General features: G+C 37.0%; 1 protein-coding gene across 1 annotated transcript in view; it reads left to right on the top strand.

The window, feature by feature from the left end:
• PDHX (pyruvate dehydrogenase complex component X) overlaps positions 1-19,637 on the top strand; it is a 35,183-nt gene that overhangs the window by 327 nt on the left and 15,219 nt on the right. Inside the window, 6 exon segments of the mRNA XM_029963334.1 lie at positions 37-94; positions 96-144; positions 6,579-6,662; positions 11,340-11,440; positions 14,794-14,999; positions 16,422-16,520. Of these exon segments, the coding sequence (XP_029819194.1) occupies positions 37-94; positions 96-144; positions 6,579-6,662; positions 11,340-11,440; positions 14,794-14,999; positions 16,422-16,520 (597 nt within the window).

The following is a 19,637-nucleotide window of genomic DNA, read 5'->3' as shown; positions in this document are numbered from 1 at the left end:
GGAAAGATGGGCGGCGTCCTGCGGCTGAGCGGGGAGCGGGGCGCTGAGGCTGCTCCGGGCCGGGCGGGCGGCGCTGGGTGCGGGGCTCCCCGTAGCCGGAGCGAGCGGGATGGAGGCACCTGCACGGCACCCGGGAGCTGCTGGGTGAGTGACAGGCCGCCGTGATGGCTGCTCTGCTGCGGATGTGCCTGCGGCGACCTGCGGCGGGGAGTGAGGAGTGAGGGCGGGTTGTTGCGGTGGATTGACCTTGGCTGGGTGTTTGGCACCCACCGCAGCCGCGCTGTTACTGCCTCCGCATCTGGACGGGGGAGAGAGGGTATAAGAGAAAGTTCATGCGTTGAGATAAGGGCAGTGGGAGGTCACTCAGCCACTGCTGTCGTGTGCAGAACAGACACGACTCGGGGATAGTAATTGGATTTATTACCAGTCGAAACCAGAGCAGGATAATGGAAAGTAAAGCAAATCTTAAAAACACTTTTCTCCTAGCACTCCCTCCCACCCCCAGCGGTGCAGGAAGACGGGAATGGAGGTTACGGTCAGTCCATCCCGGTTTGTTCTGGCGCTGCTCCGGTAGAGGAGTCGGAGTCCTTCCCCTGCTCCAGCCTAGGGTCCCTCCCACGGGAGGCAGTTCGTCCTGAACTGGGCAAGAAGTGAAGGCTGTGCAAGGGCAGGGAGCTATGAATGCCCGGTGTTGCCCGGTGGGGTGAGAGGCCGCTGGTGTTGGGCGGAAACTGAGCAGCAGTGATGGGGAGGTGGATGGGCTGGGTTTGTTTGGCAGGGTGCTCTTTGGTTTGGTCTCCCGTGGCCCTGCAAGTGCATTAGGATGCCTATGGGCTGAAAGGAGAAATTGCAGAGAGAGGTGAAAATTAGTAAAAGTAAAAACACCTGAAGGAGTTGGAATGTAGAGAGGAAAATGGAGTGAAGGGAGATGAGGCCTTCAAATATGAAAATGTTCTCTTGTGGATAAAAAGAAAAGTTTTCATGGAAAATAGGGGAGTGTTTTCTAGGTGTTAAGTATAGCTAAGCACTGAAAAAAAGAAACTTTTTAATTGGTTTAATTGGTGTTTTTTTTGGTCCATGTTTGGAGATTCCACCACACTTCTGTCCTCTTACTCTTCAGGTAATGTTTCAACTAATTAGAGAAGGGCATGGAATGTGTATTTTATGTAATTTTTTTTTCCTTTTTTTATTTTTTTATTTAACAGAGAAGTGGAGTTTGTATTTATTAATTGTATGTCTAGCATACACTTCCACATAGGAATCAAGGTGTGAGGTTATGACAACAACTTTTCAAGATGCATTTTTCAGTAGTTTTGTTGCAGAATTATCAGGCAGATCATCTATTGACCTTCCATATTTTCCTCTGTCTCTGAGAGATGTGGGAAGAGTTTTGGATGCTGAAATGAAATGTAATCTTTCCCTACTTGATCTGTAAGTTACAAGTTGTAAAACATTTAAACAATAACCAGGTGCATTGTTATGAGGTCCTGGTGTGATGCTGAGCATGAACTCTTTGGGTTTTAAGTGCACTTTTAAAGAAATAAGCTTGTGTAATAAAACTCAGTAGTAGTTCAGAGACTTTTTAGTGACTGTGGTTTAGATCTCAGTATTCCCTTCTTTCCAGCACTCGTTGCTTTTGCAGCTTTGCAGTATGAAAATCTTTTCCTTTTTCCAAAACCTGCTGTGTGTGATATAGGGAAGTCTATCCCTTTCTTGAAATGAGTGTTACTTATTTTCAAATTTTATTAGAAAAAATTTGCTTCTTTCTTCATATAGTATGTTTGTCTTTTTGCCCAATGCAGGATTACCTACCTTGAAATTAGTCTTGTTATTTAACTCTTTAGAGACCTCTTGTCTACAGTCCTTCCACACAATCTTTGTGGTGACTGTATTTTGTATCTAGTTGGAGTTAAATTTCTAAATTTGGATGTGGAAATGAGTGAAACCTTTTTTACTTCCTTACAGTAAGCTTTTGTGTTTTAAGGTGGATATATCACTCCTTGAACTCATTCAGTCTTTCCTCTCTGAACCCTTCTAATATTCCTTACAGCTTTTCAAGGTGGTGCATATCTTGGTGACATTGTCTTTCTTAAATGTTTATTGTGGCCTCTAAAATGAAAACAAAGAGAAAAACTCACGTTTTCTCTGGTAAACACTACAGCTCTTCTGGACATAAAACTCACTCTTGGTTCCTAGTTTGAGAATTTAAAGTTAAGTCAGTTTTATTTTAGCATTAGTTTTATTTTTTCTCTTTTCTATTTCTGAAAATACCACCATTTGAAGTATTGGCTCATATGGATCTAGTTTGGTTGTGTTACTTCAGTTTTTTGTTTCTCTCTGTGTTTCTTCCTTGTCTATGGTGGTGGTAGAGGAAAAGTTGTCTTGCATAATTAAAACAATTAATTCAAAATGGAATTCCTAGTTTGTTGGTCATAGGGAAGGAAGAAAAATAGAAAATAGAAAAAATAGAATGACCTCTTTATGTTAGAGGTTTGTCAATTTTTCGTTTGTTTTTAATGTATCTTAGTCTTAGAATTGGTACCAAGTTGAAGTAAATGTTTCAGTTATTGACTACAGAGTATGAATTAGGAAGTTATTCTCTCTGTGGAGCACATTAAAGCATTTCTCTTTAGTTCACTGCAGGCTTTTTTGGTATGAAAATGCTGTGATTGGTTCCATATCAAAAGGGGACAAGAAGAGGTAATAAAACTGTGTTACACTGAGTAAGTTTAAATACAAAATTCCCTGTCATTGGGATTCTTAGATTGTAGTTTATAGGAAATGATAGAGGTCTACTGGTCTGTTCTTCTCTTAAAGCCCTGCTCTTCTCACTGTTTGATATACAGCCTCAATATGCATTGAATCCCTTCATGGAGAAGGTGGAAAGCTGAGGAAAGATGAAGGAAAGAATTTTTTTGAGTTACCATTTTATTTGTCTGAATTCCCATTTAGTAGAGGTTTTGCAGTTTTTATGTAGTGTCAAGTGGGTTTATTCTGTGTGGCATGATTTTGTTTTAGTGGGACTGTTAGTAATAAGTAGTTAAGTGCCTGGGAAGATTGTTAACTACTGTATTGGCTATTAAAGATGTAGTCAGAGACCTTCTAGGTCAGTTTGAGTTCTGCTTCTCCATTACAGTTACCAATCCTGCTGTAGGGCACAATAGTAGAGAAAGTGGCAGTTTCTCATTTTTAGACTTGACATGTGCCTTAACTTTTTTTTAATTCCCCCTTCTACTTTGTATCCTTTTTTTTTTTTTTTTGACTTTTTAATGGGTACTTGCTGCTGAATCTTCTCTCCTGACTTGATCAAAGGACCAGAATGGACTGTATGTTTTGTGGTGGTTGCTCATAACATTGAAGGGAAAATGTTGCAGTTGCACAAATTTATTGCTCAGTTTTGTATTTATGCCAAAGTATGAAGCATGTTCTGGGAAATGGATCAAGTGACTCTTCGTGGAAGTGAAACATGTAAAGCACCGTGTTTAAAAATTAATTTTTTCCTCATTAAAAATGTGGATTATTTTCACTTTTTTTTCTGGGAATTCTATCCACTAGTTCTCAGTAGTCCTAGATATTTGTGGGATGTGACTTCAAAATAATGTTTTGATTGTCAAAGTTAGACTTGTTGAGTTAGACCAATGAAACTGAGAACACTTGTTTGCATCCTGTAATGTATTCTTTTTCTGCTTGCTGCTATCTGTTAATACTCTTTATGAGTAAATACATATAGTGTAAAGCCAATTGTTAACTTGTAACTTGTCAGTCATTTTTCAAATAGTACAAAACTATATTTAGAAAATGAACATAGATAGGCATTCACATACTTAATGTTAGCCCAATTTTTTTGTGTAATAGTCCAAGACGAGAGGTTGCAAGAATAAACTTTTTAAAGAAAATCCTTGAAGGTAATTCATATGGGACTTGTCAGCATTACAAGGAACATTGTCTGTATAAATTTCTAAACATTACCGTCTTGAGTAATATTAAACTGAAAAACATTTAAGTACCATGGTAAATCTGAGACAAAAAATATGTGTATTTGCTCATGCAGTCTTCTGGGAACATCATCCATGCAACTGGGCTGATTTCCACAAAATACAAGTGTTTGGGGGAGCATGATCCTGATTATGTTGCTGTCTGGGAGGGCTCTAGGGGGTAAATTACTCCGTTTCTGCTTTTGGTGCATTTTAAAATGTTGAGATCATTGATAGCTGCTTAGGTCATTAGGGGTTCACTACAGTGTTTCCATTTCACATTTTTTAAAAAATCACTGAAGGGTTTGGGTTGGAAGGTACCTTTAAAGGTCATCTAGTCCAACCCCCTGCAGTGAGCAGGGACATCTTCAGCTAGATTAGGTTGCTCAGAGCCCCATCCAACCTGGCCTTGAATATTTCCAGTGATGGGGCATCTACCAACTCTCTGAGCAACCTGTTCTTGCGTTTCACCAAAAATCTTCCTTATATCTGGTCTAAATCTGCCCTCTTTCAGTTTAAAACCATTACCCCTTGTCCTGTTGCTGTAGGCCCTATTAGAAGGTTTGTCTCCATCTTTCTTAGAAGCTCCCTTTAAGTATTAAAAGGCTGCAATAAGGTCTCCATGGAACCTTCTCTTCTCTGGACTGAACAACCCCAATTCTCTTGATGTTTCTTCATAGAAGAGGTGTTCCATCCCTCATCATTTTTGTGGCATTCTTCTGGGCCCCCTCCAACATGTCCATGTCTTTTCTGTACTGAGGGTTCCAGAGCTGGATGCAGTACACCAGGTGGGATCTCACCAGGGTAGAGCAGAGAGGCAGAATTACCTCCCTTGACCTGCTGGTCATGCTGCTTTTGATGCAGCCCAGGATATGGTTTGCCTTCTGGGCTGTGAGCCAGAAGGCTGCCACATGACCACCTTTTCATCCACCAGGACCCCAAGAGGTAGTTTTCACTGATGTCCATTGGAGCATTGAGACATTGCCCACTACCCTCTGGATGCGACCATCCAACCAAATCCTCGTCCACAGAACAGTCCACCCATCATATCCTTATTTCACCAGTTTAGAGAGAACAGTGTTGGGGGGGACTATGTTAAAGGTCTTACAGAAGTCCAGAGAGATGATACCCATAGCCTTTCCCTTGTCCATTGATGTAGGGCCTCCATCACAGAAGGCCATTGTGTTGGTCAGGCAGGACTTGCCCTTGGTGAAGCCGTGCTGGCTGTCCCAAATCACCTCCCTGTCCTCCATGGACCTTAGCACAGCTTCTGGAAGAAAAAGGACAACGAAGAACTAGAAGAATTTTGAACTGTAAAGCAGATAATGAGTAAAAAAAAAATTAAAAAGGATTAATTTCGAAGTTTTTTTAACTGTTTCTGCTTGCCCTAAGCAATATAGCAACTGGGAGAAATGTGGTGTTGTTTCCTACTGAATGATAATAACCCTTGTTGATAGGTATTAGAGAAAAGGGAATATGAAGCAGAGATGAACCTTGCTGCTGTATACAACGTACTTTCTATGTATCTGTTTCTGTTCTCTAACTAAATACAGATTCAGATGTAATAGTTTAAAAGAGAGCCTCAAAAATGAGCCAGGTATTGGAAAACTGCTTTTACAAAGTTGTACCTGAAAAGATATTTTCTTTTGGCATCATAACTATTCTTGGAAGATAGAAAGGTAGTATCCCTTGTGTTAATGTCAGACTACTGCTTTGGTGTAGTGGATCAAGTGACAAGAGATGTAATTTGCTACGAAGCCAAGGAATGTGCTGTATTCCTGAGCTCTGCCCTCGGAAGAATCCCACTAACATGGCAGGCAGGTTACTGTTACACGGTGCTGTTTTTGTGTGCGAGTTTACTGAGCCAGCTGAGTCAACTGGCAAAGTGCAGTGACCTGCCCGCTGGCTGTGCCTGGTGCAGAGTGCTGCAGGGCCAAAGAGGTTATGCTGTTGTGTTGCTTAAATACATTGGACTCTTCAGATCTTTTTATTTGGCTTGTCAAAGGAAAAAAAGTCTAAGAATTTACCTGTTCTCTCCGTAGACACCCACCTGTGAGAAGAAACACTAATGAGAAATTGTTCAAGGTTTTTAACAGATGCTTAAGATGAAATCACTGAAACTTGAAATTAGGCAATTTCTGCTAAGTAGATATAGTTAACTAGTAAAAAGTATAAATAAACATTGGAAAATATCAATGAAGGAGGCAGATCATAAGTTCCTGAAGTACTAGGGTCACAAAGGATTTATTAATTTGAAAGATATGCTTTAATCGGGAAAAAATTCCACAGCCTGGGTCGAGGAGGAGGATAGGAGAGAGAAAGATGTAGTGCTTGTGGTGGATTTCAATACAATCAGCAAAACTTCACGTCTAGCAATTCAGAGTTCTTGAATTTCCATTTCTTTTTGTAGTGTACCTTGTTTTCCTTCGTGCTCCTTGGAGGGCATGCTTGCATGTAAGCTTAAAAAAAGAGCATAATAGTGAATCTTTTGTTCTGTCTTTAAGATTCATGCAATTTTAATTTCATTTGTGTTAAGCAGTTAATTGAGAAAATAATTATACTGAAAAAGTATTTAGTCTGGATAACCATGTGCTTGTTTTGCAGGTACACCTGGTATTAAAATTCTTATGCCTGCACTTTCTCCTACAATGGAAGAAGGAAACATTGTGAAATGGTTAAAAAAGGAAGGTAAGACAGCATTTTCTATGGACATGTTTCATAATTTTTTAGCTATGTAAATCTATTCTGTAAATATAAGATTATTTTTTCTGGTTATGGATGAGTATTTTGAAGCAAAATGTTTGCTATATGGATGCTGTCATCTTGAACAATACCTGCTTTGAAATTGTTTGTTTCTGAAATGTTTTTCCTTTAGTTGCCTTGCAAAATGTTGTATTGATCATATTTTTCAAAAGTTTCCCTTAGGATGTTCCATGCTGTGGGTGGGTGTGTTGTTTTTAATTCCCAATTTTGTCATGCTGATCCGTAACTTTGAAAGTCTGAGAGCCATTGACTTTGAGGAGAGTCTCTGTTTCATTTTTCTGCTGTGACATGAAATACTGTGAAAGATATGGTATTTTTATAGTTGCTTATCGGGGTTTGCTGTTTAATATCTTAATTATAGTCTACAGTTAAAACTGATAGAAAAATCTAAATTACTTTCATAACCCTGTTTCCAAATGTGGAAATTTTTCCCTAAAAGAACCCAAACGAAAAGCCAAACTACTCTTCCAAAAAAAACCCCCTAACAACCTTGGTTATCTTAGGTTCTTTGTGCTCTGACAACTGTGTCCTTCTGTTAAAATATGTTGGAGCAACTGGATAAGAAGTGTCAGTTTTGTCTTCTCACAAGTTGAATGTAAATGAAAAATGATCTGTAGAAGAATCAGCAGTTTCTGTTCATCAGTTCCTGTTCTGTAAAGAGACCTTTTTCCTGTTTCCTCCTACCCTTTCCTCTCTTCAATTTAATATTAAAACAGAGTTTTGACAGTAACTTTGGATCCCAGGTAGCAGTTGTCCATTTTTACAGGACGTATTGCAGAGTTTTAGATGACTGTAGGAGTATATCTTGTTCACAGACATTTTTAGATTTGCTAAAGAGATGAATACATCTGGAGAAGAGAAAATCTCGTAAAGGTTGTTATCTTTGACAGATACAATTTGAATAGCTAAATGTGTTTTGACTATCTACCTAGATAAACCATTTCCTTTGGCTTTTCCTTTTAAGGGTCGATACAGCTTTCATCATTCTGTTATGAGAGCACTTTTGCTTTTACACATTTTGAGTATGTTTTGAGAGGTGGCTGGAAGGCAGCTTGTTGCTCCAGTAGTGGATGTGACCTTTTGCTCATGAAACTTCCAGTGAGAATTTCTGCAGAATTTACTAGTAACGATATGGCAGTTTATGTCTATTAAAAGAAATTGCACCAGTGTTTTTGAAACTTGAAGCTTCAGTTAAATGAGTCCAAGATTATGAGAGAAAGGAATGATCCAAAGTCCTTTTTCTATTCATTACTTTCCAATAATTGTAAGACATTAAAAATCAACAGCAGCCTGTTTGACAATAATTATAGCATTCAAAATTGCAAAAGAAAGCAAAGAGAGAGCATGGTAGAAGTTGAAGTAGATTCCTGTTTGCTCTACAACATGAATGAATAAGCTTTCCTCTTAAAAAAAGTGTTAGGATGCAAAAGCCTTACAATGGTTTTTCTCAGTCTTTCCACTATACTTCTACCCTAATGCAAAAGACAAAAAAGCTTCACACCTATTTTAGTTAATTAAAATAAAATCTTAATTGATGGTTGGACTTTGAGAGAAAACTATTTTAGTATTTTTATTGCTGGACTTTATATTTAGAAAAAAAAACCAAAACTGAATAGAGTATGTTGTCTTATTTGGCTACATCTGTGACCAAATAAGTTCCTATCAATATCTTTTTTTTCTCTAATAGTCTGGAAAATAAACATAATGACAACATTAAAAAAAACCTCAAGATAAATTTTGAAGAAAATAGCAAAAGTGATTTAATGCTTGTACTCCTCCTCTGTGTAAGGGATGCTGTTAACTACTTAATCCTCCAGAAAACTGGCCATCTAAAAGTAGTGGCATTGCTGAATATAAATGTTTGATAATCTAATATCGAAGAAAATAAATATTTTTTAATCAATTGAGAGAAGAAAACTGCTTCCATATGAAATGTTTTTCCCACTGTATAACCAGAAGGGGTCAGTATAATACTATTTTGATAATTTTCCCTGTTCTTTTTCTAAATATCAAATGTTTTCATTTTACGGTTTCACAGGATGGACAGATGATTTCAGTACTGCAGAAGAAAAAGCACTAAATTTAATTGACAGATTTACTTTCCTTCTCATTGTTAATGCAGTTTCATATTGATTCCTGTGGGTAATAAAGTCGTTCTTACAGAGATTAAAAATATGTTTTTAAAAACTTGTATTTATTATGTATGCATGTAATGTTGATGAAAGATGATAGACTGACAGCCCAGGAGACTAAAATCCTCTTGTTATTGTGGGCAGGAAATAGAATGTACAACAGTGCTAGCAGCTTCCATATGCAGTGTAACTCTTGCCACCTTTTGAGACATCAGCTCCAGGGAGTTCAGTCTCTATGTTCAGTCGACTCTGATTTGATTTGCAAAGAGTACATTAAGGAATGCAGTTTGTATCCTGTGACTTGGATACTTGTCTGTCAGTAGCTGAACAGAGCATGTAGGCTATTGAATGCCAATTGGATGTGATCTCCCAGAGGGAAACTCTGTTTCAGTAGAGATCCTGACCATTCAACCTAGCTGTAAGAACTTACGTTAAAAAAAATGAAAAAAAGGCAAACAACCCCCCCCCCTCAGATTTTTCAGGCAGCTTCTGTTGCAAATACTGCTCTCTCAGTTTAAAGTGAAAGAGCAAAGATATGCTTTGTAAAAGTATTTTTTTCCAATCATAGATATTGAGAAAGCTGATTTGTAGTTGACATCAAAGTGGGCATTGATTAGGAGCTATAGCAAATTTTATAATCTCTACTGAAAATAACTATGGTCCTTTCTATTGCACTTGGGTATTGAAACACGTAAGATTTGAATGCTGCTATGATTTATTCTTAAAATTGCATTTAATAAATTGCCTTCCCAATTTATGACAACTTTATGGCTGCATCAATGAAAGGAAAACAAAAAAAGTACTGGAAAACTGAATTATTTGGTTATCTGAAGACTTTTCCTCTTGCCCTCCCTGTGCAAGGGAATCCTTAGTTTTCTGTGAACTACCTCAGGTATCCAAGGTAAGAGATGTCATGTGTGACAAGCACATGGATGAAAGTGTTTCCTTTGTCTCTCTACACTGCTGGAGGTATTGCAGCAGGTCTCTTAGCACGGAGATTTCTTTTTAATGGTGCCGAACACTTACAGTCTGATCGCAGATTAAGATAGAGAGTTAAGCTCCTTTCTGCTTGCCAATCTCAGCTCTGTAGATTACAGAATTTGCCCAACAATTTGATTTCTTAACAGCTAAGAAGTACTTGCCTAATGAGCTGATATATGGGCTTCTTGAATTAATGATCCAGTGAAATTAAAACACTAGTGTAGAGCCTGGAGTTCTGACTTCCTCGTATAAATTGTTTATGCTCTAGTTATTGCAAAGTGCATTGTGGTTGTTGGATTATTACATTAAAGAGATCAGGTGCTACCTTATGTATTTCTCTGCCAATTTCTATAATATGAACATTTATGACTTAAAAACTATGTAAATGACTCAGTGTTGAATGCTTCCATTGTTTCCTACTGCAGAGATCACAAGGATCATACAATATCTAAGTTTCCCCTTCTAATTCTTGTAGTCTCAAAACAGAAAATAATATTTTTTTAAAAAGTATTTGTCTCTTACCTAAATACAGGTGGTAACCTGCACTAGGTTTGTTTAGATGCTTAAGCACGATAGAGCGATGTCAGGGATTCAACTAAATGCTTAGATCAGCAATGCGGTTGCAGCATTTCTGGTAATGAGGAAACATTAAAATTTTACTTCATATAAAATTGTAGGCATGTTTTAAGCTTGTATGTATTGTCTCTATAAGAAAAAAGTTGTATTTTGTTGGAGGTCAAATGTTCAACTGCCTCAAAATTTTTAATGTAATTTGAGTTTTAATGTTGGCCATCTAGTCAGTATTGATTTGTTGAAATAATCCAGACTCCTAATACCTTTATCATCTGCTAGCAGATAGAGATATTCTTCAAAAGCAGCAGAAGAGTATGCTTCAGAATTAATCATGGATTTGTGTAATGTAGCAAAAGCAATTTCTAGCACTTGTGCATATTTTTATTTCACAAAGTAAGTATGTTCCTAAAAGACCTTTTTTAACTATATAGGAGATTAAACAAGCTTTCAGATGTGCTTTCCCAAAGAGAATAAAATTCCTGGGGTTTTTATTTAAATGTCTTTAGTAGTGTAGATACTAGTTAAAGAACTGTGATACTTAAAGATGTTGTCTCCTGTGACCATTGTCTTAAACAGTTTTAAATAGCTTGCTCTGGCTGGTGGCTTACTGAATATGGAAGGGTCAGTATTTCATTCATGGCAGTGTTACTGAGTATGTGGTTCTGGAAATAAATTTCATTGTGTGTGTACTTCCTCTTGGAAAACCTACTGTAAACATCAGTATTTGGAACATGTAACAGCAGTTTGTGTTTCTTGAATCTTGGCAGTTTTATTTGGAAAGAAAAATGGGGGAGCAACTAGCTTTAAAATATATTAAAGAATATAAAATGACTATATTATATGGCTAGATCTCTTATTTCTGTAATCTGAAAAGAAGTTTAGGATAAGTATCCTTAAGTTCTGTTATATTTTGCAGGTGAAATAGTGAATGTTGGAGATGCGTTGTGTGAAATTGAAACGGACAAAGCAGTGGTTACCATGGAATCGAGTGAGGAGGGCATATTGGCTAAAATACTGGTAGGAATTCTGCATGTCTGGATAGGATGATGTAACTTCTCTTTAGACTGCTGTTTAGCATATTTCCTCAAAAATTAGTTTAGATAGCTAAATTTCTGCTCAACTTTGAAAATAATGCACTTGCTTGCATTTCTAGGGAGAACTAATTGTTCTATTTGTTTTGCACATGTACCAGACAACTGGTACATAGCACATGATTCTAGGTATGTATGTAATGGATTTTCAGTTACCCTGATTGAATTATGTTGTTTTGTATGTTTTACACCTTATGAATTATGTTCATGACATCTCTTACTCTGAGTTATAGAAAACAAGTCACAATCAGTTAGTTGGAATGTGGAATTTTGGGTGATACTTTATCCGGGATATGTGGTCTCTGTGCTAGATTATCTTGTACTAGTCATTCAGGGTAGAACATTATACAACATGGGCTGACCCAGAGGACAATTCTTGGAGTTAATAATTTTCTGTATTAAAATTAGATTGATTAAGGTTAATATAGAGAACGAGGATGAGTGTGAAGTTCTCTGAAAATAATTTGGAAGTATTGATGTTTATGTGCATATATAACAGAGATAATGCTGAGTTTGTTTGGTTTCCTTTTTTATGTTTGGCTTTAAATCCTGTTCTGTACCAAGACAGAAGCAGTAACAACTGGACAAGAGAGATCAGGATGGAGGACTTGGTTCTAACCCTAGATTGCTTAAGGTCTGCTTGCAGGTCCTACACTGTGCTTTACATACAGTGATATAAAAAGACAAGTTAAATTCTGTCTCTTTTCCTATCTTCTCCTCCTTCTCTTTTCTAACGTTTTTAAAAAGTCTTTCTTATTTCAAAATGGCCTGATGCTAATTCTCCTCAGAATTAAGAAGGGTAGGGCTGTAATTCTGTAGCATTCTGTTGTGGCTGCTATGTAGAAGTAAATATTACATTTCTTGAAAGCTCATATTTGATGCTTAAAAATTAAGGGAGACTTTGTCTTGTGCATTAAATATGTAAAATGGAAATATTTTCAAGTTTCTTATCTCTGGGGAGGGAAGTTAAAGTGTATTGTTAACTGTGTATAAAGGCAGGGTAAGTATTTACCCTCCCTTTCAATATTCACCACTTTTCTAAAATTTTCTCCAAACAATTTTCAAATATGTGGAGTTCCCTCATGTGTCCTGTGAAGGCTTAAACTGTCAACTAGCCTGTAGCACTTCCAACAAGAACAAGGATATCTTTTCTTTTTCCCTTTTAGAAATTGTGCAGATAATCGTGGATGATCTTAAATAATAAATTTACTTTTTGTTCCAAAACATGTTTTCCAGATATTCCCAGTGCTTAAAGGCTAGTCTATGCCTCACTTGAAAGAAAAGAAGACATGTAAATTATAGTCTGTGTTCCTTACGCTCCAAGGCTCCATCCTCAAGGTTTACTTGGGAGGACTAACATTTTGTGTCTTTGTTTCTTATGCTTTTCTCTCTCAAATTCTTGACTTTGAAATTTTCTGAACAGTCTCATTTCTATGCTGGTGGTGTATTGCAGCTGTTTCCTCTCTCCCTCGGCAATAATTAAACAATAGGGTGATTTGGAATAAAAATGAGATGTGTATTTATAGTAAATATTATGTAATTTGATCAGGGAGATCTCATCTAGAGAATAGCTACACAAGAGGTATGGATTGCATAATTATATATATTAGATATACTGATATTAATTGCAGTCCAACTACTTAGGAAACAGCAGAATGGGTGTGAGTATGAACTAGTTCCTAGCAAATTTTGCCCTATGCACAGTGAGGCACCTGTTTGTGCTGTTATCACAAAAGCTTTTTGGACTGGTATATTAGGTTGCCTATGTCTTCTACAGTTGCATTTTCTTACAGCAGCATGTATTTGCATAGTTACCCTTTGCCAAAACAGAAAAGGGAGGGTAGCATCCCATGTAACAGCTTTTAAGAACTGATGTTCTGTTTAGCATCTTCCTTTTTTGTATAAGCAAAGGCAGCATCCTTTGCAAAAATCAAAGCATCAAAATAAGTGGAGAACTGGGTAGGGAGGAGAGGTGGTATAAGATGGAACTCATCTGCAAGTGAAATATATCAGGATTTACAAGAAATTGTCATTAGTGTTTAATTTCTACAGGATAACTTGCATGTAAGCACTAGTTTATGTTAACAAGTAATATTTCTGTAAGTCTTTTCCTTCTTTTAATTCCACTGCTAGAGTATTTTTTTCCCAGATGTTCAATTTTTTTGTAGCACCTTGAAACTTCTGAGGTTTTGTTTTCAACTGTGGAACAACAAACATAATAAGCTTCAGAGAATCTATTCTGCAGTCCCAGGATGAAGTCTCACATCAGATGTATTTTTTAATCTGTTTTTAATCTCCCTGTAGTTATTTAAATAATTGCTCAGTAATGCTTTCACTATTTTTAATTCTGTCTTCTTCAGCTTTTAATGTTTCCAAAAAATTATTTTGCACTTAATAGCCTAGACAAAAAAACTCGTGCAACCTATTCTGCATTTGCAGACACTACTTTGTTAAATTGTATGAGGAGGAGATATGGGCATTGTCTCTGTCTGACTGTGAAGGCCACTATAATGTCTCTCCAAGGCCTTCCCTTCTCCAGGCTGAACAATCCCAGCTCTCAGCCTGTGTTGGTAGGAGAGGTGCTCCAGCCCTCTGGTTATCTATGTGGCTCGTCCTCTGGGCCTGCTCTAACAGGTCCATGTCTTTCCTGTGTTGAGGACTGCAGACCTGGACACATCACTCTAGGTGGGGTTTAACCAGTAGAGGGGCAGAATCACCTCTCTCAGCCTGCTGCTCACGCTGCTTTAGATGCAGCTCAGGATGGGTTTGGCTTTCTGGGCTGCGAGCGCACGCTGTTGGCTCATGTCCAGTTTCTCATCCATCGGAGCCCACAAGTCCTTCTACTTATTTCAGGTCTTTCTACATCAGAGATTGTTGGGTTCATTGAGATTTATGCAGAGGATTTTTGGTATTGTGAATAGTGAAAATGAAGCAGTGACTCAAAAATCCAGGCGATGAAAAGTTAAGCAAAATTGAAACAGTTTGTCTATTCTGGTTTTGAGCTGCAAAGGCTGTGTGTTTAAAAACTTACTTTGATTTCTGAATGCTAACTTGAGGTGTATGGAATTTGGGGACATAGGTTAATATTCCTAATCTTATAATAGCAATTATAGTTCATTTCAGTCTTGAGTCATCTTACTAATAATAAGAATAAAATGGGATATATTTTATTGATGAATTGTCATTAACACACCTGAAACTTTCACATCTACCATTTTTATTCATATTAGAGTAGGCAGCACAATATGTAACTTAATGTTCTCATCGCCTTAAATTTAGTTGGATGAAGGAAGCAAAAATGTACGCTTGGGCTCGCTGATTGGTCTGCTGGTAGAGGAAGGACAGGACTGGAAGCAAGTTGAAATACCAGCTGCTGACAGTGATCCATCTTCCCTGGCTCCACCGCCACCTGCACGTCCCTCAGCTCCTGCAAGTCCTTCCGTTGCAGCTCCTCCTAAATTGGAACCTCAGCCCGGAAAACTGCAGTAGGTTTCTGTGTTTGTTATGAAATGGAACTCTTTGTTAGATTAGTATACATGAAGCAAAAAGAGTCTTTTATCCCTTTTTACCTCAAGTAATAGGCTGTTAGTTTAAGAACATTTCAGTATGTGTGAGACAATAAGGCTTGCATGCCTAGAACATTTCTTTGCTTGTAAGCCCAAGAAGTCAGTTCAAACAACATAATTTTATTAGAATAAAATGTACTTTTATTCTGACATGCAATTGCTTTATGAAGGATTTTAAGCTTACAATTAGGAAGAAGTTGTGTTAATATATGGTGGACACTAATGCTTATGCATCAGATGCTCGATGTATCTATAACTTGTTTCCTGTTTCTATTTCTAGGAGATTTAAAAAACCCAAACAAATGGCACACTCTAAAACCCTTCCAAGCTCTTGTATTTTTGATATTCTTCTAATTTTCATAACAGTGGAATGTGAAAAACTCAGAAGAGTGGGTTTATGTGGTCTTTGTTTGTTTTGTTTTGTTTTAATCTGTTAAGGTGCTCTAAGCATTATAAACATTCTGGAGGGGGAGTCAGCCCCAGAGGGTTAGTCAGGTAACAATAATCTATAAATCACTGCTTCATCTTGCAGGATATATCCTGTTTGGATTTATCACTCCTTATTTGCAGTGAATTGTGATAGCACAAAAGCTGTGATATTACAGCCCGTTAAAGAAAAGATAGGGAACTAATTTTAGTAGCATGTGTTATGTAAACTTTGTAGTTTGAAGTTCTGTATTTTCTTGTTTGTGGGATTTTTCTTTTTTTCCTTTTTTCGTCCCAACCTCATTACCTTTTCAGTCTGGTTTATTCTGTTTACTAAGCGCTGGCAGCATTCAGGCTTTTCTCATGCAAGTGAAAGACAACTAATTAAGGTCATTGCCCAAGCCTTACCTGTAGTAGGAGGATGATCCACTGAAAGGATCCTTGAAAGGATTATGTCTTACCAATGAATATCAGACAGTGATGTCTCACTGCAGCTGTTAATTAGAGATGTATCCACATGTTCAGAACCAAGTGATCATTTTTGACATACCTTTTTTTGGTAAGAGCTTAATAGACAGTTCTTAAAATTCAGTGAGGTGCAAATACAGTCTCCTTTAGGAAATAATGAATTGGAGGTTTTGTGGAAAGACTTGAAACCAAGTATTTATTCTTTTATGAATATGTTGCTTCTTTTGTATCTTAAGAATTCTGAAATATCTACATGTTGGCTCTTTTCCTCGTTTCAGAAAGCAAGTCATGCTAAGGTGCACTGGATACTCTGTAGCTATGTACTCTGCTTTGTAGTTAATCACATTTCTGTTTCCAGACAGAAATGTAGTTTCTCTTGATGTACATTAAATGAAATAAGTTAATCTTATTATTTAAATAGTTTACTTTTTCCCCTCATGTCTTTAGGGTTCGTTTAAGTCCTGCAGCTCGCAACATTCTGGAAACACATGGACTAGATCCAAGCAATGTGACACCTACTGGGCCTCGAGGAATCTTCACTAAAGAGTATGTAGATATTTTGGTAAAGCTACAACCCCATATTTCTTTATTTCTTCCTTTGAAACTAGAGCAATCACCATGAGATTAATATCAATATATTCAAAAAGCCTGGTCTTTGTTCTATTTTTGCCTGTGGATTGGCTTAGTTAAATCTGAAAAACCTAATGAAAAGATAGGGAGAATAGATTAGGAAATATTTTAAGAAGCCTTAATTAAAAAACAAACAAACAAACATTAATATTTTTTATGTCCCACCTTAGCTGTGTGGTAATGCTGTCACATTTCCTGCAGCTGAGCCTAATGATGACTATTGACTCCTAAGCACCACTGTGAGCTACCGTTGTGTATCTCAAGTACTTTGCTTCTCCAAGAGCATAAATAAAATACCAGTGGTGTGTTTTCTTTAACTCTTGGGGATTTCAGATCTTTTGCTTTTTTTTAACTGAAGTTCAGTTATGAAATCTGTCAGGATTTCATTTGTTCCCATTTTTAGTAGACTGAGGAGAGCAATGAAGTGTAATGATAAGAAATTCCAGAATTCTGTTTTTCTCCCTTTTTTCCCTGTCTACGATTTAAAGAATGTTTGTTTACGAAGCTGTGGTTTGTTATGATCAGGCTTCTAGTAGTTTATTAAACTTTTTGAGTGTTCTCTTGTAATCATTGGCAGTCAAGCCTCTGAGTGGGGAAGTTGTATATAAAAACCCGGTAGGTCCAGCGCCTTTAACCTTGAAATGATGCATTATCTTCACATGAGCATGTATGTTATTGGAAGTGAGGATTTTGGCAGAAATAAATATTTTCGTTCTTGGTAAAAGTATTCCTTTAAACAAATGCCATCATTCTCTTACACAGACCTTTCAGGCTGCTGTTGTTTTAGTTCCAGTCAAAGACAACCAGGACCAAGTCAGTATAACTTAGAATTGAACCCAGAAAAGCAGACAGTTTTTTCAAAACTTTTTTTTCTTATGATCTTTGCCTGAGTTGAGATAAAATAAGGAATTGCATAGATATAATATCCTGTGTAACAGAAATCATCAGAGATAATTTCTTCTTAATTATGTAACTGTAACGGTAATTTATGGTGTGTAACAAGACTATGGCAGGTGGAAAACCCTTTAGGACTTCGAGCTAGTAAATTAACATTTCCTAGTTGTCATGGAGATGTAGCAAAGATTTTTCTGTAGCTATGAGAATTATCTAGCAAAATAATTTCTTTTTAAAACTGCTTTCTTTTATACAAAAGATTTGACTTTGTAATGTCTTTTTAAGGTACAGAATGCCTGGGGTTTTTTAACCATTCTTTTGAAATGGGGTTAATCTTTCATATGCCTACAGATTCTGCCATTATATTCAGTTTGAAATAAAGTGTGCAGATTTTTATAGAGAGCTGCTATAGATATTCAGGGAGGTATTTCCTTTGCTACACTCACCAGATTAAAATAAACAAAGAAAGATAGTGAGTTACATAAGCAAGCAAGAGTCTTTCCCCCGACTTTCTATCTTTAAATTCAACTCACTGTAAAATTTTTAATAGCAATAGAAATTTTTACTTAATAGCTTTCTCTACCACAATCTGCTTCCTTAGTGGGCTGATACTTTATTTATTTATATTCTTTTATTTATTTATATTTTTCTTATGTGTCTGTGCAAGGTTGATTTACAGTTGTCTTCCTCTTGCTTGTTTCGTTGTTGGTTTTTTTTGTGGGTTTTTTTTTTAAAGGAGTGGCAGCTTTTTTTTTATTATTTCTAAGCAAAATCCTTTGGTTTCTTCAAAAACATACTAAAAAACTGGTGGGTCAGTACCAAGTAATTCACAAATTCTGTCAAAGATTGTACCATGCTTCTACTCATCAGCTCAGACGCTGTGTTTGCGGGAGCTATGTTAAAATTGATCGCTACAGGCCACTCCTGTCCTTTCCCATCCTATTTAGGGATCTAGGGATTTGTAAATGCAGCCATGAAAAGGTGGGGAGGTTAGTTACAAGGAACTGTGTTTTTCTGAGGCCGTGTTCCTCCCATCAGTGCCTTCCCACCAGCTCTTGTTAAGTTAGTGTGGTTTGGGATCTCTGCTCAGACATTTTCAGCTTGCAAATAAAGCACAGTGCAGAGATGCAGTGCTGTTTTTCTGGAGATTATGTTCATGTGTATTTGTTGGGTACAGCAGGATCTCTGCTGTGTGCAGTTTGTGTGCTGCCATTATGAAGGAATGAGCTCCTTCTATAATGCTAATAGGGCAATAAGTCTGATTCCTAAAAGTTTGATGTGTAGCATTCTCTGCTCACTGTTTTCCTTCTTCCAGGATATCTTATAGGAATTGAGTAAAGAGATGTGTGTATGAGAGGGGATGGGGACAGTTTAGTAACAGTAACTGCCACCAGAGGAGTGTCAATCCATACATCTCTTGTTGCACCTTGGATTCTTAGTGATTTTTAGGTGTCTGTATGATTGTCCATTTCAAGCAATATATTTGGAATGCAAAATACTGGATTTACTGTCACTGTTTTTTGGATTTTTGCTAATGTGACTCTATAAAAGACAATACACTTCTGGAGTAGTGGTAAACTGAAGTGTAACAGAGTTGCCAGAATCTGCATACTTCTAATAATAACAATTTGGTAAGGCATATTTTTGTTTAATAAATGTTTATTAGGCTGTGGTAATTTACTGGGGAGCAGACTGCTCTTTCGTGTTTGTTACCCCCCTCTCTCTCATCATTCTCTCTTGCCATCCTGTGTTGTTAGAAGTTTATAGACTTGTTGGAAAGATGTGACCAACCCTTGCTTGAGACTTTATAGCCTGAATAAGTGTACCATCTTATTTAGCAGAATTGTTAGTGCAATTCACAAATCACATTGTACGCTCACAGTTACTAATGATGATTGTTATGCTTCTCTAACACAAATGTTTTCTGTTACTGCATATTCAAGCCCTTTTATTCATAGAAGTTAATAAGAATATACTAAGAAGATACTACAAAAATAACATAAATTTAATATCAGTTAATAATAATCACCTTCTTAATGTTTGGTTTGGCAACAGAAATTTAAATGTACAGAAGTGGCTAATTAGTTAGAATAAGTGATGGAATAGTAATACTTAGGGACTTATTAAATAGTTTCTTTG

This window comes from Manacus vitellinus, unplaced genomic scaffold (assembly GCF_001715985.3).
Source record: "Manacus vitellinus isolate BGI_N305 unplaced genomic scaffold, ASM171598v3 scaffold_59_pilon, whole genome shotgun sequence".
NCBI classification, from domain to species: Eukaryota; Metazoa; Chordata; class Aves; order Passeriformes; family Pipridae; genus Manacus; species Manacus vitellinus.
The sequence above is the reverse complement of the archived record's forward strand: the minus strand, read 5'-3'. Positions and strand labels throughout refer to the sequence as shown.